Raw genomic sequence first — 22,658 nt, 5'->3', positions numbered from 1 at the left:
GCGCAGTTCTGCTTCCATACGTCTTCGGCCCTGCTAATCGGCGCGCCCGTCTGGAGGGTTACGAGTGCTTGATTTCAGACAGCATGTGGCGTTCCTTTCATGAGGAGTTTTTTTCCATGATTTTCTATTTTCAGTAAGTTATATCTTATATACGTGTATAACTTGTTCAAGATAACTATCACATAATATTTTTCAGCATAACTCTCAGATGATAATTTCTCAGCACATCTTTTATAATATGCATAACTTTTATCCATAACTTTTCCAATCAAATTTTTATAGCCTAATAAGTTTTTAGCATAACTTTCACGGAATGTAAAACTTTTACTCATAACTTTTTTCAGCTTGCTTACTAAAGAATAATTTTGAACATAATTCCTTGTAAATGTAATTAAGAAAATTTCTCACACAAATTCGATGCATAAGTTGGGCATATGTGTGTAAAAAAATATAACTTTTTGATACAACTTTTTAGCATATTTTTTAGAAAGTATTTATCAAAAGAACAACTCGGAAACACAAGAAAGAAAGGTAAACAAAAAGACTGAAAAAAAAGAAAGGGAATACTAGGTACCAAAATGTAAAAAAAGGTTTAGAAAGGAAAAAAAAGAAAGTAATACACAGGCACATCACATTGGTGTGTGCTGATAGAGTTTGAATACGTAAAATTTCCCAAAAAAGAGAGTTTAAATATGTAAAAGTTTGTGGCTGAGTCATCATGTATGCAGTTTGGATTCTATCTCCAAACGATCGATTGCCCGATATTCCATCCCCTCCCTTGCTACCCGAGCCGCCGCTCTCGACGCTGTCGGCCCGTGCGGCGCCCTCCAGTCCTCCACGCTCCCCTGCCCAGCTGCAGCTCGAGTCCAGCTGGTGCGGCAGCAACCTACGAACATCCGACAAGGGTATGCCTGCCTATTCCCTTCCCTTCCCATCCCGCTGCACGAAATCAAACACCCAAATCCCTAACGTAAGGTATTTGTTTTCGGATCTGACCATGATTTTACCTACTAAATTCGATCTTTTTGCAACAGTGGTGTTTGTTTTCGGATCTGACCATGATTTTACATGCTACATTCGATCTTTTTGCAACAGTTATTGGGTGTACATGTGTACACCCATGTCCTAATACTGGGTCCGCCCCTGTGAGGCTTTTAAGTGATGGATTTCTGTTGATTGTTGCATGGTAGTGGACATGAATCCTTTGAAGAGGCCATCCGAATCATTACTTCAAGAAGATGAAGCAGGCATGCATAAACTGCAGAAGAGGGAGTGTCAGGATTTCACCCCCAGAAGGTTCTGCAAATTTGTCAAAGCTATTACGCTATTATATACGTTCAGGAGAATAGAGTATCATATGGTGATTGTGCTTGTGATGTTGAAATTGGTCAGGTACCAGCTTGATCTTTATGAGGTTGCAACACGTCGGAACACAATTGCGATGCTTGACACAGGAGCTGGGAAGACAATGATTGCTGTCATGCTCATCAAGCATTTTGGGATGATCAGCAGAACAAATAATGACCAAAAGATCATCATATTCCTTGCGCCAACAGTTCAACTCGTCACACAGGTGGTACCACAGGCTGTCCGCTGATGGTTCTAACTGAAATGAAAATATTTGCGCTGATATTTTCTGTAACAGCAATTTGAGGTGATTAAGAGCTACACTGATTTTGAGGTGGAGCACTATCATGGTGCGAAGGGTGTTGATCAATGGAAGGCTCACAGATGGGAAGAGCAACTTTCAAAATTTCAGGCAAGTTTGAACCCCCCCCCCCCCCCCCCCCCCCCCCCACGCCCGCGCCCCAAGTCTTATTGATTTCTTGTTGGTTGTAAAGGAAATGATCCTCTCAACTTTTTGGCACTCTACCAGATGATATAATGATTCCCACTTATATGCATATTGAAGCTTTTCTTATCTTCGCCTGTGATTTTGACCCATACATTTTTTTGTGTGTATTCACTCTTAATTGTTTTCCCTTGTTAAGATATGATTACTCAATCTTCCGCATGGTTGAAAATAGCCCGCTATAGCCTCGCTATAGCCCGCTAATAGCTTTTTAGGAGATCTACCGCTACGCTATACAATATTTGTCCGCTATATCCGCTAAAGAAGGTTTTATGAGATTTAGCCATACTAAATGTCTGCTAAATAGGTTTTTGTGAGACTTAATAGCGCTAAATGTCAATTGGGTACTGTTGGGTAGTTAAGAGACGTGTTAGACTCAAATTTTAGGTGTTAGACCAACGATACTTATAATTTGTATGAGATTATTTATTATTTTATTATTCCGCTAAATGATTTAGTTTTCGCTATAGCCCGCTATAGCTATTCTATAGCTTTTAGAGAAGGTTACCGCTAAACTTCATAGCCCGCTATTTCCAACCTTGATCTTCCGCCATGTCACCTTCAATCAATGTGGTAAATTGATAATGGGGAATTGTTTCTAGATTAAACATCAAAGTAAATTTCTGCAGCAAAGTTGCAGAATCCTGGTTTGTAACTAGAGATGCTCCTGTTACTTACTTGACATTCACTTAGAAAAATTACAGGTTGTGGTCATGACACCACAGGTGCTGCTAGATGCTTTACGCCAAGCTTTCTTGATCTTAGACATGGTTAGTCTCATGATATTTGATGAATGCCATCATGCAACTGGTAACCACCCTTATACAAGGATAATGAAGGTATTCTGGGAAGACCACTTTTTCGTTATACTTACAGAGTTAAGAAACACTTTCTTTTTGTCTTGTCCCTTTTTAATTAATTAGTAATTTCTATCATCTTTACCTTTTGAACAGGAGTTCTATCACAGATCTGAGCATAAGCCAAACGTGTTTGGTATGACAGCATCACCTGTTAAAAGGAAAGGCAAGTATCAATGATAAAAGTATATAATGTTCTTTATATGTTTCAGACATCACGAGATTCCCTGGTTTGTTAACTAACATCTGAAATGGCTGAACTAATGAACTTTGTGTCAGAAATGGAATTTGAGCTGACAATTACTGAATTGAATCATGCTGTCATGTAATAACATTGTTGAGATTTGAGAAATGTGATGATGATGTTGGTGGGGACTTGGCCTTACTTGATGAACTATACATTAGCAATTAACCAAAACATCACAAATGATGGCATTTTGATCACATAATAAAATCTGAAAACATCAAGTGAAGTAACTAGATATTCATAGAGAAATTCCAAGGATATAATCCTTGAATGTGCTTCCACCATATACTGTCGATATTCCTGTAATTTTGTCTGTTCCATAGCATGGATTCCATCTTCCCTTTTGCAAATATTTGCTGACATTTTTCCATTCTACTTTCTCATTTGTACAGGCATCTCTTCTGATTTAGACTGTGAAAATCAGCTCTCTGAATTGGAAAATATTTTAGATTCCAAGGTCCCCCCCCCCCCCCCTCCCTCCCTCTTGTCTGAACTTTTCTTTTCTTTTTTTCAAGCTAGAAGATGAAAACTGTGTAATTGTATGCTACTATTTAGATCTTTTTTAGGTGAGATATATCCAATTTGCCATTGTAATAACATGCTCCTATTTGCAGATACACACCGTGGTGGATAGAGAAGAGATTGAACTTTGCATTCCTTCGGCAAAAGAAGTGAATAGATACTATGAGCCAAGAACTGTTTCTTTTGAAGATTTAAGTGCAGAACTAGGAATTTTGTATTTCAAGGTTTGATAATCTTTAATTCCTTGCTCTGTTGATGAAGTCCTTACCAAAGTTTTTAAGATTAACATCTAAAATCAATCTTTTTATCTGTGCAGTACGATGTGCTGATAGCGGAATTGCATTGTAGACTGACCAACCAATACAAAGATGCTGATCAAATAACAAAGGAATCACGGAGGCGTCTCTCTAATTCTTTAGCAAAGATTTGCTATTGTCTTGAAGATGTCGGTCTTCTTTGTGCGAGTGAGGTATTAATTAGATTGGTTTTGAGATATTAATGTTTGCCCTTTTTTCCTTTCGGCTGTTATCTTTTTGGGCTTTTCCTTTTATGTTTTCATTCATTTATTTGTAGAGCTCCATGGCATTTATTTGGCTTATCTTTCTCGTATAGGCTACTAAAATTTGCATTGAAAGGGGTCACAGAAAGGGTTGGCTGAAGGGAGGCGGTGACGCCACCGATCAGCAAAGTGATGCAAATGGATCAGGCTTGTTTGCAAATTCAATGATTCATATGAAGTTCTTTGAGGAAGTGTTGAGTATAATTGATAAACGCCTCCAACAGCAACAAGGTGCGACTACTTAGAGAAAACTAATTCAATGCAGTACTAATTGATAAGGTGTAGTGTAGCATTGCAACATCCTATATTGTGTATGATGCATCGACATTGATTCCCTGATATTTCAGGAATTGATGCACTTTTGAACTCAGAGAGTGGATATGTGGAAGCAATAAAAGGGGGCTATATTTCACCGAAGCTCCATGAGCTCATCCAAGTATTTCTCTCTTTCAGGTGAAGTGATATTTTTATTAACTCTACCTGCTCATTTCCAACAATGTGCAGTTACACTGACATGGCATATGTCTGTGTCTAACAGTGACTTTGATAATGTCCGATGCCTTATTTTTGTGGATCGAAAGATTACTGCCAGAGTCATTGAGCGTACTATGAAGAAAATCGCCCGACTCGCATATTTCAGAATCTCTTTTCTAACTGGTGGGAGTTCTTCTGTGGATGCACTGACCCCTAAAGAGCAAAAAGACACACTCGATTCGTTCCGCTCTGGAAAGGTATTTAATATCTGGTCGAGTGTCAACATTTGAGTAAACTGAAACATTGTTCTCATGATCTGACATTGTTTATTCTTCCCCTCCTGAAATAAAATGTAGGTCAACTTACTATTTACTACAGATGTTGCAGAAGAGGGTATCCATGTCCCAGACTGCTCGTGTGTAATACGATTTGATTTGCCAAAGACTACCCGCAGCTATGTGCAGTCACGAGGACGAGCCCGACAGAAGGACTCTCAGTACATACTAATGATTGAACAGTAAACCCTAATCTATATAATTGCCTGGACTACTTATACTTGTGGTGGTACAATGATTGCCATGACAATGAAATGATTACAAGAAGCCATAATGTCATTATTCTGTGCAGGGGAAATGTGAAACAAAATGACTTAATATCTGCCCTTATGAAAAGTAAGACATCGATGGCCGAGATTGCTTCAAACCGAGAGCCTGAAGATTCACACCCCAGTTTCTTTCCCACAGAAGAAATAAATGAATACCATATAAGCACAACAGGAGCCAAAATAACTACTGATTCCAGCATCAGTGTTCTCTACCAGTATTGTGACAAACTTCCAAAAGACAAGTATGGTGACTACGTTTCAATTTTATTGTTATACATGGCTATACATTCAAAAAAAAATCTGCCATACAAAGTTTTTGTTTGGTGTTTTTTTTTTCTTTTCCTGTGTAAGATTCTAACCCAATTTTTTTGACTTTCTTGCTCATGTTGAAGGTACTACACCCCAAGACCCACGTTTCAGTTCACCCATTATGGTGATGGTTATGAGTGCACAGTAACATTACCATCTAGTGCCATGTTTCAGCTTTTAGTAGGTCCAAAAGCAAGAAGCATGCAGAAAGCAAAGCAGCTTGTTTGCCTTGATGCATGTAAGAGGCTGCATCAGCTGGGAGCACTTGATGACCACCTTTCTCCATTGGCTGAAGAGACACCATTAGAAAATTTGAGCAAAGCTAGTATCTGCTCATCCGGTTCAGGTTTAGGTAAAGTCCTAAAGATATTTCTATCACACACTTGTTTGTAATTGGTGTGCACACTGGAGCTGATTTTATAATTTTTACTTATTTACTGAAACTGAAAGAAACAATCATTATCGCTAACAACGGGCATTCTCAAAGGTACAACCAAACGGAAAGAGCTGCATGGTACAACCAAGGTTCTTTCTATGTCTGGCTCTTGGGCTTCAGATAGAAGTGTTACTAAGCTTCAAGGCTACAAGTTGAATTTCATTTGTGATCAAGTTGGCCAGAAATACTCTGACTTTGTCCTGTTAATTGATGCAAATATAGCAAAAGAAGCAGCCACTTTGGATATTGATCTATATTTGCATGACAAGATGGTAAAGGCTTCAGTTTCTCCACATGGACCTCTTGAGTTGGATGCTCAGCAGGTCTGGTCAAGTCCATATATCATTTATTTACCTTGCTTCAGATTAATTTCTTCTTACCTGAAAGATTCCTTTCCCTTTTCTCTTAGATGGAAAAAGCAAAACTATTTCAAGCACTTCTCTTTAATGGTTTGTTTGGAAAACTGTTCACTGGATCAAAAGCATCCAAAACCCCAAGGGAGTTTATTCTCAAGAAAGATGATACATTCCTTTGGGACAATGCAAATATGTATTTGCTTTTACCTGTGGATCCTGCTCCGGATTCTCATAAAAGTGTTTTCATTAACTGGAATGTGATTGATGTAGCGGCTACAACTGTTGGACTTATGAGGAGCATTTATTCGAAGGACCAACAGAACCTGATCTATAAGCTTAATCCTAAAATTAATGGTGGAGATCTCATTCATTTGGCCAACAAGTCATGTAAGGTTGATGATCTTAGAAATATGGTAGTCCTAGCAGTTCACACAGGGAAGATGTATACTGCTCTTGATGTAGCTGATTTATGTGCTAATAGCACATTTGATGGTGCTTCTGATAAGAAAGAAGCAAAATTTCGGACATTTGCAGAATATTTTCTGAAGAAGTATGCTAAATCTTTTTCATATTAATATACTCATTCAAGTAGACAAAATTAACCCATACTTAGCTAACAAACTTCATTTGCAGGTACAGCATACTTCTTTGTCATCCCTCACAGCCATTGCTAGTGTTGAAACCCACTCATAATCCTCACAACCTTCTTTCATCAAAGATCAGAGATGAAGGTCGGCTACTAAGCATAACGTGTTAAATTTCTTTTAAGCATCTCTGTTCATTTTACTTTTGACTACGATTGGTATATAATCAATTTAATTAAACTATGCTATTCCATGGATACTATTTGCTTTTTAACTGTAACAAGATGAAAATTTCCTACAAAGATACAAATTGTTTATGCTTTATTATTGCTTTTTTTGTAGGCAACCATGTGGAAAACAAAAATAGGGCCAATAGCCTTGTTCACATGCCTCCAGAGCTGCTGATTCCTATTGATTTACCTGCTGATGTTTTGAGAGTATTCTATTTGTTTCCGTCTCTGATGTATCGCATTGAGTCACTAATGCTAGCCAGCCAACTAAGAAGTGAAATTGCATACACAGGATCTGATATATCAAGCTTCCTGGTATGAGATTGTGCTTAATACATGTTCCTTATTTCTGTATATGGTATCCTGTTATTTCCTTAAAATGTTGTGATCAAATTCCCTACACTTCCTCAGATTCTGGAAGCTCTTACAACCCTTAGATGCTGCGAGGACTTCTCTATGGAGCGTTTAGAGTTACTGGGGGACTCTGTACTTAAGTATGCTGTGAGTTCCGATCTCTTCCTCAGATTTCCTAATAAGCATGAGGGGCAGTTATCGTCCAGAAGGCAAGAAATTATATGTAATGCAACACTTCATAGGTTTGGTATTGAACGCAATATACAGGTAATTTGCATCTCATAATTGGCAATATTACAAAACGCTGCATTTTGCCTCAAAATGAGCTTGAACACTATTTTTAGCTAACTCTGTTATTGGTGGAATGTCATCCACAGACTTACATACGTGATGCTGCATTTGATCCTCGTAGATGGTGTGCACCAGGACAGCTGTCCATCTGGCCCTGTCCTTGTGAATGCCCAGTAAACTCTGAGGTTATAACTGAGGATATTCATAGGGTTGATGACAAATCTATAATTATAGGCAAGGCGTGTGACAAGGGACACAGATGGATATGTTCCAAAACCATCTCTGATTGTGTCGAGGCTTTAATTGGGGCATATTATGTGGGAGGCGGATTAAGAGCAGCCTTTTCTGTTCTCAAATGGTTGCAGATTGAGATTGAATTTGAGGAAGACCTGATTGTGAAAGCCATGTTGAATGCTTCTGTGCGCAATTATCTTCCGAAAGTTGATGTAATTGAATTGCTTGAAGCAAAAATAAACTATGTTTTTTCGGTGAAAGGTTTGCTGATAGAGGCTCTCACCCACCCCTCACAGCAAGAATCAGGAGCAACATACTGCTACCAGGTATGGTCAATAGTCTTGAACGTTAATTAGCTACTTTGACATATTTGATTATTACATGGTTTTTATTCTATTTTTCTAATGGGAGACATCTTACTTTCAGCGCTTGGAGTTCCTTGGCGATGCAGTCTTGGATATTTTACTAACGCAGCACCTTTTCCTTAGTCATAAAGACACCGATGAGGGGGAGCTGACAGATTTACGGTCTGCATCAGTAAATAATGAAAATTTTGCTCAAGTTGCAGTAAGGCATAATCTCCACCACTTTCTCCAGCATTCTTCTGGGCTTCTCCAAGACCAAATCACTGAATATGTGAGTAGTCTGGAAGGCTCATCCATGCACAGAACCAACCTTTCATCCAGTGGATCATCTAGGGGGCCAAAAGTATGTTCCAATCCCTCTCTGTCCCTCTGCTTATGATAGTTTATAATGAACTGATCAAATTCCTGACCACATCAATCGCATGTGCTTTCATTTAGGAGCAGCATATTGACACATTATTTATTAATAGCATTTGTGATAGGGACTCAACGATGACAGCTTTATTAGATGGAAAATGACGAAGTACAGAGGGCAGCTTGAGCAAGATCCCCTTGCGTCAAGGAGATCGTTGCTCAATTCTTGCCTGCCTATCCTTCTACTCGGGATGGCTTATATACTGCCAAACCCCAACAACCAAATCTAAACAACTTAACAAACGCTAAACCGACTAAGCCTGATTTTCTGCTGACGACGCCGGCGCTGCTGCTTCCTTCTTCTTGCGACGCTGCCGCTGATAAGTCTGGCCCACATATGCGTCCATAACAATTTGGCGCTTATTTATTAGTATTCTTCACAGTCTGTTAGGCTTCATAATATCTTGTTCTGCTTGCTTTTTATGTAGTTTCAAATTGTGAATTGTTGAAATCTCGAAACATGAATGGTAGGCAGTTTGCCAACCAGTAATCCTGATTTTTGGTCTAGCCCAGGACACTGTTGAAACACTATTTCTAAAACCTTGGTTGAAACATTGTTCTTATGTACATTTCACTTTGTCTTCTTTTACACAGGTTCTAGGCGATATTGTAGAAAGTATTGCAGGTGCAATTCTTATAGACACCAAATTTGATTTGGATGTAGTTTGGAGGGTTTTCAAACCTCTTCTTTCCCCAATTGTCACACCTGAGAATCTGGAGTTACCCCCGTTCAGAGAACTTCATGAGTGGTGTGACAAGAGTGGGTACTTTTTAGGAATTAAATGCGAAAATCGAGAAGACAACATAATGGCTACTCTTAATCTACAACTCAAGGACTTGCTTCTTGTGAGGCAAGGTCGTGGGAAGAACAAAGTAGATGCAAAAGCACATGCAGCTTCCTTATTGCTCAGGGATCTGGAGGTATCCTTTCCTTTATGTTCCATTCTTTTGGTACTTCATCTGACTGGGTTAGGGACTCAGTAGCTCAACATCTATTCTTGTTTGCAGGAAAAAGGCCTTGTGATTCCAAAGAATGCCAGCAGAACAGAACAATCTGAAAAGAAATCTGGTAGTCCAAAACATAACAAGAACTTGCTTGATGCTATGGGCACACAGAATATAGCACCACCAAAGCAAAAGGACCTAACCATGTCAAGTACTGCTCCCTGCTCTGTTTTTGATAAAGCATGTATGTGTTCTAGTCTTAGTTTTTTTTTTGAACTGTATATCACTTATATGTGTTTTGATTTGTTTTGTTTGTTATCCTATATCCATTGGGACCTCACCTTTGCATATCACTTATATTGTTCACAAGAACTCATCATGCATCTTATCTTGTGCAGTGGTTGTGAAGGTTAAGTTGAGTAAAGGAGGACCTCGTATATCATTGTACGAGTCATGTAAAAAGTTACAGTGGCCAATGCCTACATTTGAATCTGTGAAAGTCGAACCAAGGTGCCACTGTTTCACATTGGATTTGTTGTTAGCTTGTGTAAATAAATATCTAATTTTTTTTTGACAATATCAGTGTGTGCCCCTCCTCTGGTGGTTCCTCACAAAAGGTTGTGCCTCAAGGGTTCGCATTCGCTTCGACAATAACATTGCACATACCAAATGGCGATGTCATCAGCCTTACAGGAGATGGACGCCCCGATAAGAAGAGCTCACAGGATTCTGCTGCGCTGCTCATGCTCTATGAGCTACAGCGGCGAGGTAGATTCCAAGTCCAAGAAGTATGATGAGCCCCACAAGTTCGTGGTTTAGTTGTGAAAAGATATAATGCTACGGTGATTATTCGCTTGGCCACATTGGAATAATATAGTACTACCAAACCAGTTGCCCTCCCGCGCCCTCGTCGGTGTAGAAAAATAATGTAGTGCTGGGCTGCTGGCTTCTGTTGTGTCCGTGTGGATTCAGACATGTCCTCTGTGGGCACCCGAGGGGATAACTGTGTCCTCTGTCCGCCGTGATGTGTGTCCATATGCAATTCGTAGTATTATAAGCATCATCTCGGTTTCCAGATTCGAAATTTTATGAGGTGAAATGATATGGTTACATGCTAATCTTGATTGGAGCGCTTATCTTCCGATGATACTCAATCCTATGTATTTTTCCTTGCTCTGCAATGCTACACACAGGTTTTATTCACTTGAATTTGCAATACTACTAACTTAGCAAGCCAGCAAATAAATAGGTTCGCGAAGGAAGTTTATGAGCAATTTTTTTTCTTCTGTAGTCAGAAGTTATAATGCGGTTGATCACCTTTGGCATCGTGATATCTCAGAGATGAAAAACGACCAGTCACCCAAAACGTGGAGAAAGTAAATTTGATTAAAATTCAATTCTTGTTCCGCATTTGCTCCGGTTTCTCTTTTTAGGGGCTTGAATATGGCGAATTTAGAGTCGGGCCTAAAGCAAATATGGGCCTACAGACCAAGCCCAGAGCGAAGAAACCCTCCTTCGCTTTTCCCATTATGCCCTTTCCTTCTTCGAAACTCAAAAACTGGCAAAACCCGCAACGCCGTATGAACGGAACCCCACAAGGAACGGTCCAGATCCTCAGGAAACGAATCTGACGGCCCACACATTCCGGCGATCCTTTAAGAATAGTCCCTTGCCCCAATTCGCCTGCGCTGCTAAACCATAAACCCCTCCTCGGCGCCTCCCCCCTCTCCCACTCGCCTAGGGTTTTTGCGCGGCCGCACCTCCGCTTCCTCGTCGGCGCGATGGAGTTCTGGGGTAATCGCTTCACTCTTTTCCCTCGCGCCCCCCCCCCCCCCCTCTAGTGCGATTAGTTCTCACTCATCGCTCCCATGTTCTATGTGCGCTTAGGATCGATCGATTCATCGCGTCTTATGCAAAGGAGCACGCGTTTCTAGTTGGATTTGTCTGTTTGTTTGCGGTGTTCCATGATTGTATTTAGGCTCTGTTTCCTTTTGTTCTGTGATACCCCAGCCAGGTGGCTTCCTGGTTGATATTGAGGTTGCATATACCGTTTTTTGTTAGTTCTTATGTAATAACTTTCGGAATTGAACTGTGAACTTTTTATGGGTGAAACAGATGGAACTCGTTGTGTATGGTAGGCATAATATAAGTTGTATTCCTAATACTTTCTGTGAAATATGCAACTATTCTGTGAAAATTATATTATTTGGATGTAGCTTTCCTTGTTTGAGCTATGAATTTGTGATGGAGGATATGGAAGTGTCCGTTGTGTTAGGGGGTAGGTATTGTGAAAGTTGTCTTTTGTTTTTGAATGATATAAGTTGAATTCTGTTGAGACATGGAACATCATGCTGTTCTTCATTAGCTTCAGCTGAGTCTATACTGACTTAACCATGGATGGATGTTGTGCTTGCACTGCTTACTTATTCCCTATGTGGGATCTGTTTTGCCAGAATGCCAGGTGTGAAAAATTTTATAAGCTTTCTGCGGCCGTCCACCAGTGTAGTGCTTTTGTTCTCTTTGTATGTGTTTTGTTTGTTAGGCTGTTGTATTTGTGACATAGCTAGTCCTTTTCTTTTGGTAAAAGAAAGCTTTGCAGCTGATGTGCACTAGTTGATTCTTGGATAGTTCATTTATCTATTACCAGGGGCGGAGACAGGGGGGCGGACAGGGGCCTGGCCCCCCATGGTCCCCAAATTTACATTAGAAATTTAAATTTTGATTAAATTTTTATATAAATTTGTATGGTTGGCCCCCCTCCTAATAATGAAAAAATCAACTTCCTGGCTCCGCCCCTGTCTATTACCACTTTGATTATTTGCTATCACTGTTTAATTTGTTCAAGTGCATTATTTCATGTTTGCTTTCAATTCAAAATTCCTTGCTTGCAATACTGAATTTAAGAATTGACCTGAATCTTACAGGTAAAGAAGTGAAGCCAGGAACCAAGGTTTCTTGCAAAGCTAATGAGGGTTATGTTATCCACCTCTCACAGGTTAGGCTTCACTGCTGATCACTTCCATTTCTTGTTATAATTCTTACTATCTTTATCTGAGGTCCCTTGGCTGATTTGATGTTTCCTTTTTTGCTTTTAGGCTGCACTGGGGGAAGCAAAGAAAGAAAGTGAGAATATTGTTGTTTCTGTCAAAGTTGATGACAATAAATTAGTACTTGGAACTTTGTCAGTTGAGAAGCACCCTCAGATTGCGTGTGACTTGATATTTGAGAGTGATTTTGAGTTATTGCACAGTTAAAGACTACTAGTGTCTTCTTGTGTGGTTACAAAGTGTTTAAATATCCTTTTTCATATGATCTGTGGTTTTCAGTTTAGTCAAATCTATTTAAAATAACCTAAAATCTATTACTTGATAACTTCTCTTTCCTTAACTGGTTTCTTGCTTTATCCACGGATGATTCTGGTGATGATGAAATTAGTTTAGATGAAGAGCTGGAAACTGATGAAATCCCAATTAAAAAGGATGAAATTAGTAAGTCATTTTATTTCTTTCTTGCACCACAAATTTCATTATGCATTGATGTTGAGTGTACATAAGGGATTTTATTGCATGAGCGTCACTTTTTTTGTTTGTTTCCAAGCTAAATCTGCGGCAAATGTTCTTGTGAAGAATGGTAAAAACGTTGAACAAGATGTTGATGAAGAAATGTCCAGTGGTGATGACGATTTCACTGATGATTCAGATGATACTGAAATGTCTGAGGATGGTTCCAGTGATGAAGAAATGTCCAGTGCTACTGATCTCAGTGGTGATTCTGAAGATGAAAGTGAAGAATCGGAGGAAGAACAGACTCCTACACCGAAGAAGGTGCACACCAGATTGTTCCCCTTGTCCTTTAATATAACAATTAGTTCAATCATGTTTGACCATTTTTATTCGTTTTTTGTTATATTGTAGCCTGAAGTAGTTGGCAAGAAGAGAGCAATTGAAGCTGTAACACCTTCTGGTAAGAAGGCAAAGGTTGAACCAACTGGTCTGAAAACAGGTGCCTTACTCTCTGGTCTTAAAACCGTACTAATAAATGTGAAATATTACCTCATGAATGTTTTGCTAAATTTTATCTACCACAGGTGACAAGAAGGTTCATGTGTCAACTCTTCATCCCACAAAGCAGGCCAGCAAGACCCCTGCAGACAAATCTGGCAAGACCCCAGCAACTGACAAGAAGTCAAAGGAGAAGTCTCCCAAATCTGGTGGCCATGCCTGCAAGACATGTAGCAAGTATGTGTAGCTTACAATGTTTTTTCATTGAATGAATGACAGCTTAGTATCATTCACTTGCATTTGGAGATTGCTAATTGTCTGTCCTTGGCTTAGGGCTTTTGGCAGCGAGTCAGCATTGGAGTCTCATAAGAAGGCAAAGCATGAAGCCTAGAGTGTTTGTAGTCCGATGGATGATATAGTGGTTGTTGTTTCTCGTTATGCTCTGCTCAGTAGCCAGTAGGCAATTTCTGGAGTCTTATTTTTGAATATGGGAAATGCCATTAAATTTGGAACATTGCTGGTATGCCTTACTTTTGAACATGGGAAGTGTCATTGAGTTTTGAAAATGCCCAATTTTGGTTGTCGTGGGATGTTTATGTTTTGAATGAGCATGTGGTCTGGTAGAGATATTCTTTGTTATCTGGGAGAGAGTAGTTCCATTTGATTCACATCTGCTGTCGTCAGCTTTCACAGTGTATTTTTTTAGTTCTCCGTAATCCTGTCGGTAGGATGCATCTACTATCGTCATTGCATACATCATGACTATTCTGAGAGTTACCTGGGATTATACTTGATAGTTTTGAGTATTCTAATCAGTGCTAGTTTAAACCATTTACTAACCTTTTTTTAAAAAAAAATCACTAATTCCTTTGCAACAGGGTATACACTTATTTCTCTTTCCACTTATTTCTCTTTCTTTTGTGGAAGATTATTACTCTTTCGAGCTATCTTAAAAAGTTGACGCAATTAGCTTATAGCTTAAAAGAATAATTCGCTAGGGTCAACAATTCGTTAGCAGTTGAACCTGCGTTCTGCTTCAAAAGGCAATTGAAAGCCAGGACGTTCATCCAGCATATCGATCTGAGCCTTCGCATACAGAACTTTGGACAAAGTTCCAAAATACAGGCTTTAATTTTTCAAGAATTTATTGGCCAATCTACAAAACTGAGCCTTGACAGATAGAACAGCACCGTAACATTGAACTAACAAGTTCCAAAGGATTGGTGTACGTTGTGAACTTGTGACGCTGCCTTTGCAGTCTACGCAAGAAACACAACTTTGCATCGCTATCCAGCCCCACAATTCAGTTACCTAACACCTCATTTAATACCCAGTCCATGAATGCTTCGGCTCACTTATGAGCATTATGCTTTAGCTTGCAATGAGTATCCAGACCAACTGAGTTGAAAGTCCTGAACAAAAAGCAAAAAGTCCAATGTGTGAGAATACATGACAGCATTTAGATGGAAGAAGGTTCGGATATAAAGTATCGAGAAATAACTTGCTGCATGACTTGCAGGAATAGCCAGGGGCTTCCTTAGAGCTCTCAATGATTGAAGGTATCTTCTTCACTTGCTTTGATGATGGATACGTGGTTGCAACATGGACATAGCCACTTCTCTTAGTACTGCCACTGCCTACATCATAGTTCACCAGGCAGTAAAGTTTCCGTGGGATTAAAAAGAACCACAAGCTAAACAAGTTTACAATTAAAAGTAACATTTCAAACCAGTTTTGTTGCCCATAGAAGGTGTTGTGATCTTTGCCTTCTTTTCTACAGGTGTCCTCAATGGCGTTTCTGCTGGCCTGATCTTGCCTGTAGCATCCTGCATAAAAACTCAGGTTTGCCTGGAGCATGTCAAAATAACATGCCAGCTTGAACAATCTCTCACCTTCGGAGCTTCACCATCAACTTCATCTGAACTGTCGCTATCATCCTCATCACTGGAATCCTGAGCATCAACCATGTCATGGAAAAGAACAATTCAATCAGAGACTCGGAGTACAAGTGATATCTATGCTAGTAGAAACGTAACGCATTGCACGCGTACAGAACAAATCTAAGTTTTGGCCTGAACATGGTACAAGCATCACGTAATCGATACAAAATAGTTTAGACAAGATTCATCACGTATACAAACCTCATCATCACCAGATTCACCCTCTACAGAATCAACAGCGTTTTCATCACTGTCATCATTGTCAGTGCCACCAACGTCAGCTTTCAGTTTCTCAGGATCCTTTGTTTCCTCCAAGATATTATTTGGTTTACACAACTGAGCAGCAGTAGGCTTCTCCGCACCACTTTCAGTTTCCTTGCTTTTATCATCTGAAGGTAAATAATGTAAAGCTAGTGCTTTGAGGACCCAATTAGCTATTTTTAGCATATTCTGGCACACGGACAAAGAGGTGTACGTGTATGTCTTATCAAAGTTGAATCAGTCTAATATACTTAAGAGTCAGGAGAAGCAAAGCAGCACCCTTAATCTTAAAAAAATTAATGTAGAACAAAGGATGTACCATCTGCATTGGGATATAGTGGAATAGTCAATGGAACCTCCTCATCAGAGTCATCAACTGAAACATCAATCACCATGCAACTTAAGCAAAGTGATGAGGAAAAATATCAGGGAAGTCCAAAAATAAAAGAACAAGAGCATTACCTTCGTCTGTACTAGTGTATGAATAAGATGTGGAGAAAGACAGAGCAAGTAGTTAAGGAACAAAACATTGTTCTAGAGCTTCTTGCCAAACATTGAAGAATGTAAAATGAAAGGATATTTTGTCTCGCTCTGCCTAAATGTGTAACCAAGAGCAGAGATGATGCTGTTTTTTGAGGTGTGCATTAACTCAAACTCCTTCTCAAATACCAAGCCAATTTTACACTGAGGGTATTTGTCAACTGACAGTGTGCCAATCAGAATTATATTTCCATTAACTTTCACAAAAACTCTGACATCCTCATCCCCCTTGTCATCCTGCAGTGCAATCTGGACAAACAACTGAAAGGTAAACAGATAGGATCAAACCAAATAAGTTTTTAAAAAAAGACCAAATATTACAAAACCTCATAAAGCAGACCTGTGAAATATGACAACACAACTCTCCTGGGTTACACTTCACTGTCTCACCAGGTCTCAATAGAACTCCTGGAAACATTAGAATAGCTTTTAGTAGCCATAAGTAAGATAAATTATGAATGCACAAATTAAAGAGAAATTTCTTGGGGCGCAATAGCCATTGGCAGTGCCAAATTGTCAACTTCGAAGTTCCAATTAAAAATTCAGAGGATACAATATCACAATAAGAATGTAGACGCAGGCTCCAATTACGAGCATCTATGAAATTGTAAATTTGTAATACACCATGTCATTGTAGCATCATCATTCATCAAACTTGATTAGAAAGTTCCCACAGTTCCTGAAAACCTTTATAAACTAGACTTATCACTTATCTCAACTTTGTCACCCAGGGAGAGTCAGATTTACCATTTTCCAGGACTGATTGAGGAAAATATCACCTAACCAACAATTTTACGAAACAGAACGACATAATCGCAAAATCCAGGAAATTTGTTGAAGGAGCAATACATGTTCAAGAGCTACTGCCTCATAGTAGCAGACAGGACGTAGACTAACCTGAACCAGCCTTTCCCAATCCGTCAAGAACAAATAAATCAACAATCAAGACAAACAAAATAAACAAAAAATCGTACAACAGCCACCTAAGAACCCTAAGGGTTGGACTGCTTGAATATATATCTAATCTCATTGTGTCTCAATTGGATCCAGCATCTCCAATACCAGCACAAAATAGCAAACAACGTGATACCGGGGGGGGGGGGGCTAATAACTTAACCAGGCATGATCGGAGTAAAAGAACAAAAACAGAAGCAAAATCGCAGGATACGGTACCGCACCCCAGTGCTGACATCTTGGAATATCCATGCCTTGTGGATGAGGGACGACGCCACGCCGCCGAATCCCCCGGCTGCTTCTCTCTGCCCCCGCTGCTTCAGGAATCTGGAGAGGAGAGGGTTTAGGGGAGCGCGGCCGCTTGGAGTGGAGTAGGACCTGCAAGTCTTGGGGGTGACTGGGACTGAGAATTCTGGTTTGGCCCAGTGGGGGCTCGCGTCGTTTTTTGCGGCTTTTTTATTTTTATATTTTTTTAAAACGTTTTTTACAAAAATATATTTTCGGTTTCACATTTTACAGTTTTATACCCCTACCGCCCGGCAGGGGGCCTACCGCCCGGCAGGGACCTACATATAAATAAATATAAATATTTTTATGCGGAGGCCCCTGGCGGGAGCCTGACGCCCGGTGGAGGGGCGGCGGGCAGCCCGCCCGCCCGGCAGGGGGGCGGCAGGCTCCTCCCAAATATAAAAGCTGAGCCCCTGCTTTCAGTACCCACTGCTGCTGTCGAGGCTGGACCTTCCGGGAATCCAACGGATGGGTCGGCTCCACCTACAAGAATTCGCCGCAATGTAGTTGTGCACGACACACCTTCGAATGTATTTGTTTATACGAAACTAAGTATATTGTGTATGTAGTATGTCTAAATATCTTGTTTAATTAGTTGGCAGTGCATATTTCTATAGAATTTGGTTGTAATGAATGAAACCTTCAATATACTATCTTATGTGGTATCTTATTTAACGTTCAATTTAAATTTCGTTCATTATATCAAATTGGTCAGCCCCAAATACTTGGACACATGGTTTGTGGCCACCTTTAGCACAAGCACCAATTAAACAAATCAAGCAATTCTGAACGCTAGCTCTACTTGACCGAGTCATAGAGCCACACGAGGTTCAAGGTTCAAAAAAATATAATCATTGCAATCAAACATAGCAAACATATAAGTATTGCAATTAAAGGTAGAGGAGGCCTGCCGCCCCGTTACAATTTACTTCACAATCTAGACCGATCAACACCATAACACCATATGATACACATCATGTCATTTCTTGGAGGCTATAGTTCAGGGGGGCATGAAGTCATCTAGGTCGTCATCCCAGTTAACAGAACTTGGTGCTGGAGGTGGTGCAGTTTGACTTGATGAACCTCTTGATTTTCCCTTTCTCTCTTTTATGGTTCTACTTTCATGTACAGGCGGAGGACACATCAGGTCTTGGAGGCCATAGTTTGGGGGACATGAAGTCATCTGGGTCGTCATCCCAGTTAACAGAACTTGGTGCTGGAGGTGGTGCAGTTTGACTTGACGAACCTCCGGTTCTATGTGATTGCAGAGGCCAAGTACTATCACCCGAAGATCTTCTACGCCTCCTTCGTCTTATTTGCGGCATGAGTCCACCGAAGATACATACCAATTTACGAAAATTTGGTATTGATTTGTTAATTTGGTATTGATTTGTTAATCACCTCCGTGTCCTCGGGGTAATCCTTGCATATAATTACACAACAATTTTAAAATTTACGAAATATGGATTACAAATGACTATAGATATTAGATCCGAATGATAGTTACCTTAATGTGCATCTCATACACCTCTGACCGCATCCATATCGTAGAAGTACTTTGTACGAAACCAATAACATTAGGATAATTAGCTAGTTCACATACGCTCATATACATCTTACGGCGTTCTAGCAGGTGTCCCTTTACATCTTGCGTTGTAATATCTCGAAACAATGTGAAATCTTTAAACTCTACTAATTTGGACAACACCATCTCTATCGTACCATCCGCTAATGGATCCAACTTCTTACTGATTACAAGATGTGTCATGATCTCAAGAATTATACTAGATTTTTCTTCGGTCCATGAAAATCCAATAGAATTGGAGGCAGCCATTGCCTTATGCTGCAATAGTAATAAGGTACTGTCATTCTAAGTTTACTATTCTATATTTCACTATCCAAAAACTAAATCTATTCTAATTTATAATTATTTTAGAAACAAGTCTATAATAGTTGAGAAATATTGGTTACCTGCGGTTCGGATTCAAAATCCGGCAGGACTTCACCAGTGGAATTACCTCTCTCACCCCTCTCTGGATCTCGTGGACAGGAAATGAGGGTGCGAGGGAAGAGGCTCAGCTTTTATATTGGGGGGGAGCCTGCCGCCCCCCTGCCGGGCGGGCGGGATGCCTGCCGCCCGGCAGGGGGGCGGCAGGCTCCCGCCAGGGGCCTCCACGCAAAAAAAATTTATGTTTATTTACATGTATGTCCCTACCGCCCAAAACTGTAAAATGTGAAACCGCAAATATATTTCTGTAAAAAACGTTTTTAAAAAATAAAAAAATAAAAAAGCTGCTCGTTTTTTTGGGTCCGTAATGGGCTTTACGTGGGCGCTTTCCTACCATAATGACTTGTGCGATGTCCAGGAAAAAAAGGGCATTTGAGCTAGAATCAATTTTGCGAGCAGCTATTGTTTTGTTAAAAGAAATACTGTTTTTATTATCTAGCGTTACTGATGGAGGTAACGAGATAAGATGAATACTCAGTGGCTTGCAATGGAGAATGATCATATCGACCGTGAGTAGCGTGAACCATGTTCCAAAGTACCAAAAACATGATGTTGTCATCGCATTCAGTACTCAACACGAGAGAAGCGGACTTCCTTACATGCAGTCCAGCATCAGAATTCAGTTACCTAACATCCACCCCTAGTTAAGCCAAGTGCCCAAGATACGCAAGCCAGGTTTCTGCAGAAAATACTCCAGCTCATTTATGAGCACTACGCTTATGCTTCAGAGCGATGTAGGAGCTGAAAGTCCTGGATATGAAGAAATAATGCGCATGTGTCAATGTCAAAGTATATATCAAAACACACTTGATGGTGGCAGGTTCGAGTAAAAGGGCCTAGAAATTACCTGCTGCAAGATTCGCAGCAGGCTGCATAGGCTTGTCACTGGTTGTAGGTGTACGCCTTTTGAGCAATGCAGGTTCTTCACGTACTTGGATGGATAAGGGGTGGCCACATGGGCATAGACACTTCTTGTACCAGTGCCACTGCCTGAATGGAAAGTTCATCAAGAAGTGAGATTTTGGTGGCATGGAAACGAACGTTAAGGTAAGCAGTTTAACAATCAAAACTTCAAAAGTAACATTTCATAACAGTATTGTTGCCCTTAGATGGAGTTGTCATCCCGGCCTTCTTCTTTGGAGGTGTCTTCAAGGGTGTTTCTGTTGCCCTATTCTTGTCCTTAGCATTCTGCATATGTTAAAAAGGGTTAATGATACAGTTACAGTATATCATAAAAATAGAGAGCAATCACAAAAATTGAAGATCATATCGAACAATTTCACACCATTGGAAAGTTTGCATCATCATCTTCATCTGAAGTCTCACTATCATCCTCATCACTGATATCCTGAAAAATCAATCATGTCACACAAAAGAGTTGTTTGATCAGAATAATGAGCATCCAGTGTTGGTAAAAATGTAATGCACTGCACACAGGATGGGCTTAGGGCGCATTGAACTCATCGTTCCACTTTACCCCTATGATAACAGTGCCAATTTTAATCCTAAATAAGGCAAAAGTTCCTAGGTCAACCATTAGTCTTACAATTCACAATTGGATAACAGATCCACAAACATTTAAATATAGGGAAAAATTAGATTCATACACATAAGAAACTTAGTGCAAATGCATGAGGTTCGGAATAGGTAATTCCTTCACTTCAGTTACCAATACATCCATAAATATTCTAGAAACACAAGATCAAGAAAAAAAATTCAGAAAATAGTAGCTTCATCATGGTTCAACGCACACACAAACCTCATCATCAATATATTCACCGTATTCTGAATCGATGTAGTTTTCATCATTTTCATCATTGTCAGAGCAACCAACATTAGTTTGCAGTTTGAAAGGATCCTTCATCTCCTCCAGCTACGAGGACCGAGTCGCAGGAGGCCTTGGTGCAGCAAGCTTCTCCGAACCACTTTCAGTTTCTTTGCCCGTATCATCTGAATGTAAGCAATGTTAAGCAAGTATGTCATTCAAGAATTCACTTGGAGGCTCAAATAAGCTATTTATTAGTTTCATGATAAAAAACAAGGAGAATAATCACAACATAAACCAAATGCAGAATTTACAAGAAATGCAGTAAGAATATTTCTCCATATATGTGTAGTGCACTACACATATACAACAACAACAACAAAAGGCTATGTTGTTGTTGTTGTTATTGTATATGTGTAGTGCAAATATCCAGTTGAAACATTAAACATTCAATCTTGAAGTCAAATGAAACAAAACCGCGATAATAAAAGTTTTAAGACAAGCATTAAAATAATTGCCAATTAAGATTTACACAAACACAATGAAATTGTCAGCACCATTCGTGGAAACCCTGCAAGCTAGAACTTTCAACCACAATCTTGTAAGCCACAATAGCACTCAGTTTGCCATTCTCCACTAGTACAACAACTGAATAAACTAATTATCGAATCAGAATTTCATGAAACTACTATTCAATCACCAGGAAACCAATAGCTTAACCGATCAAAACAACAACGACACGTTAACTACTCAAAATCTACTGCCCAAGCTGACAATTTGCAGTCTATCCAAAACCAAACAAGAAAAAAAAGTGTTTTGTGCAAAAATATAAGATCCAACGTGAGGAAGAACTGAGGCCCTTACAACAATATAATAAATACAACAACAACAACAACATAGCCTTTTGTCCCAAGCGAGTTGGGGTAGGCTAGAGATGAAACCCAAAAGACACAAAGGTCATGGTTCAGGCACGTTGATAGCTAGTTTCCAAGTGCTCCTATCCAAAGCTAACTCCTCAGAGATATCCCAATCTTTAAGGTCTCTCTTAACCGACTCGTCCCAAGTCAGTTTAGGTCTACCTCTACCCCTCTTTACCTTATCAACACGCTTTAGCACCCCACTACGCACCGGCGCCTCCGGAGGCCTCCGTTGGACATGTCCAAACCATCTCAACTGATGTTGGGTAAGTTTCTCCTCAATTGGTGCAACAATATAATAAATTATGACTTAAAAAACAACCATATAATTATATTCCAAACTAGCACATG

The 22,658-nt window shown here is 39.8% G+C and overlaps 3 protein-coding genes and 1 pseudogene across 9 annotated transcripts; 2 read left to right on the top strand and 2 right to left on the bottom strand.

The window, feature by feature from the left end:
* The first annotated feature begins 703 nt into the window (after nt 1-703).
* LOC120676231 (endoribonuclease Dicer homolog 3a-like) lies at nt 704-10,775 on the top strand. 4 transcript variants are annotated; one of them, XM_039957462.1, is made up of 26 exons: nt 704-905; nt 1,191-1,296; nt 1,393-1,573; nt 1,646-1,759; nt 2,557-2,691; nt 2,806-2,875; nt 3,349-3,413; nt 3,571-3,702; nt 3,795-3,947; nt 4,091-4,268; nt 4,385-4,490; nt 4,576-4,768; nt 4,868-5,028; nt 5,139-5,357; nt 5,508-5,776; nt 5,912-6,183; nt 6,270-6,766; nt 6,850-6,947; nt 7,143-7,345; nt 7,442-7,651; nt 7,762-8,235; nt 8,336-8,617; nt 9,283-9,609; nt 9,697-9,877; nt 10,032-10,143; nt 10,217-10,775. In XM_039957462.1, exons 1-26 carry the CDS (start codon nt 719-721, stop codon nt 10,425-10,427), a joined length of 5,136 nt encoding a protein of 1,711 aa, XP_039813396.1. In that variant the 5' UTR covers nt 704-718; the 3' UTR covers nt 10,428-10,775. The 4 variants fall into 4 exon arrangements, with proteins under 4 accessions (XP_039813396.1, XP_039813397.1, XP_039813398.1 ...); XM_039957463.1 differs by having other exon boundaries at nt 9,697-9,844; nt 10,217-10,751; XM_039957464.1 differs by having other exon boundaries at nt 749-905; nt 1,096-1,296.
* Nucleotides 10,776-11,345: 570 nt separating this feature from the next.
* Nucleotides 11,346-14,148, top strand: LOC120676084 (annotated as a pseudogene).
* A 533-nt stretch (nt 14,149-14,681) lies between these two features.
* LOC120674207 (histone deacetylase HDT2-like) lies at nt 14,682-17,746 on the bottom strand. 4 transcript variants are annotated; one of them, XM_039955347.1, is made up of 10 exons: nt 17,549-17,746; nt 16,716-16,783; nt 16,416-16,636; nt 16,298-16,326; nt 16,155-16,211; nt 15,776-15,963; nt 15,527-15,586; nt 15,364-15,460; nt 15,136-15,271; nt 14,682-15,046 (listed from the first exon to the last, which is right to left on the bottom strand). In XM_039955347.1, exons 1-10 carry the CDS (start codon nt 17,565-17,567, stop codon nt 14,986-14,988), a joined length of 936 nt encoding a protein of 311 aa, XP_039811281.1. In that variant the 5' UTR covers nt 17,568-17,746; the 3' UTR covers nt 14,682-14,985. The 4 variants fall into 4 exon arrangements, with proteins under 4 accessions (XP_039811281.1, XP_039811284.1, XP_039811280.1 ...); XM_039955350.1 differs by having other exon boundaries at nt 16,416-16,624; XM_039955346.1 differs by having other exon boundaries at nt 17,554-17,746.
* Nucleotides 17,747-20,103: 2,357 nt separating this feature from the next.
* LOC120675676 (nucleoplasmin-like protein ANO39) lies at nt 20,104-22,394 on the bottom strand. Its single transcript, XM_039956875.1, has 5 exons — nt 21,385-22,394; nt 20,911-20,973; nt 20,718-20,813; nt 20,473-20,611; nt 20,104-20,375 (listed from the first exon to the last, which is right to left on the bottom strand). The coding sequence occupies exons 1-5, from the start codon at nt 21,487-21,489 to the stop codon at nt 20,350-20,352; spliced, it is 429 nt and encodes a 142-aa protein (XP_039812809.1). The 5' UTR covers nt 21,490-22,394; the 3' UTR covers nt 20,104-20,349.
* Between the last annotated feature and the right edge of the window lie 264 nt (nt 22,395-22,658).

Source organism: Panicum virgatum, chromosome 5N (assembly GCF_016808335.1).
Source record: "Panicum virgatum strain AP13 chromosome 5N, P.virgatum_v5, whole genome shotgun sequence".
NCBI classification, from domain to species: Eukaryota; Viridiplantae; Streptophyta; class Magnoliopsida; order Poales; family Poaceae; genus Panicum; species Panicum virgatum.
The sequence above is the reverse complement of the archived record's forward strand: the minus strand, read 5'-3'. Positions and strand labels throughout refer to the sequence as shown.

What these genes read in the sequence shown, in the direction of transcription:
- LOC120676231 (XM_039957462.1), top strand. Translation starts at nt 719, where the DNA reads ATGTATGCAGTTTGGATTCTATCTCCAAACGATCGATTGCCCGATATT. An exon ending in ACGCCTCCAACAGCAACAAG is followed by an intron (nt 4,269 to 4,384) that starts GTGCGACTACTT and finishes CTGATATTTCAG; the next exon opens with GAATTGATGCACTTTTGAAC. An exon ending in TATTGCTCAGGGATCTGGAG is followed by an intron (nt 9,610 to 9,696) that starts GTATCCTTTCCT and finishes TCTTGTTTGCAG; the next exon opens with GAAAAAGGCCTTGTGATTCC.
- LOC120674207 (XM_039955346.1), bottom strand. Translation starts at nt 17,581, where the DNA reads ATGGATATTCCAAGATGTCAGCACTGGG. An exon ending in TTTAGGCAGAGCGAGACAAA is followed by an intron (nt 16,327 to 16,415) that starts ATATCCTTTCAT and finishes GTCTTTCTCCAC; the next exon opens with ATCTTATTCATACACTAGTA. An exon ending in GTGAATCTGGTGATGATGAG is followed by an intron (nt 15,587 to 15,775) that starts GTTTGTATACGT and finishes GTTGATGCTCAG; the next exon opens with GATTCCAGTGATGAGGATGA.
- LOC120675676 (XM_039956875.1), bottom strand. Translation starts at nt 21,489, where the DNA reads ATGAAGGATCCTTTCAAACTGCAAACTAATGTTGGTTGCTCTGACAAT. An exon ending in CATCTAAGGGCAACAATACT is followed by an intron (nt 20,612 to 20,717) that starts GTTATGAAATGT and finishes CCATTCAGGCAG; the next exon opens with TGGCACTGGTACAAGAAGTG. An exon ending in TGCTGCGAATCTTGCAGCAG is followed by an intron (nt 20,376 to 20,472) that starts GTAATTTCTAGG and finishes CTTCATATCCAG; the next exon opens with GACTTTCAGCTCCTACATCG.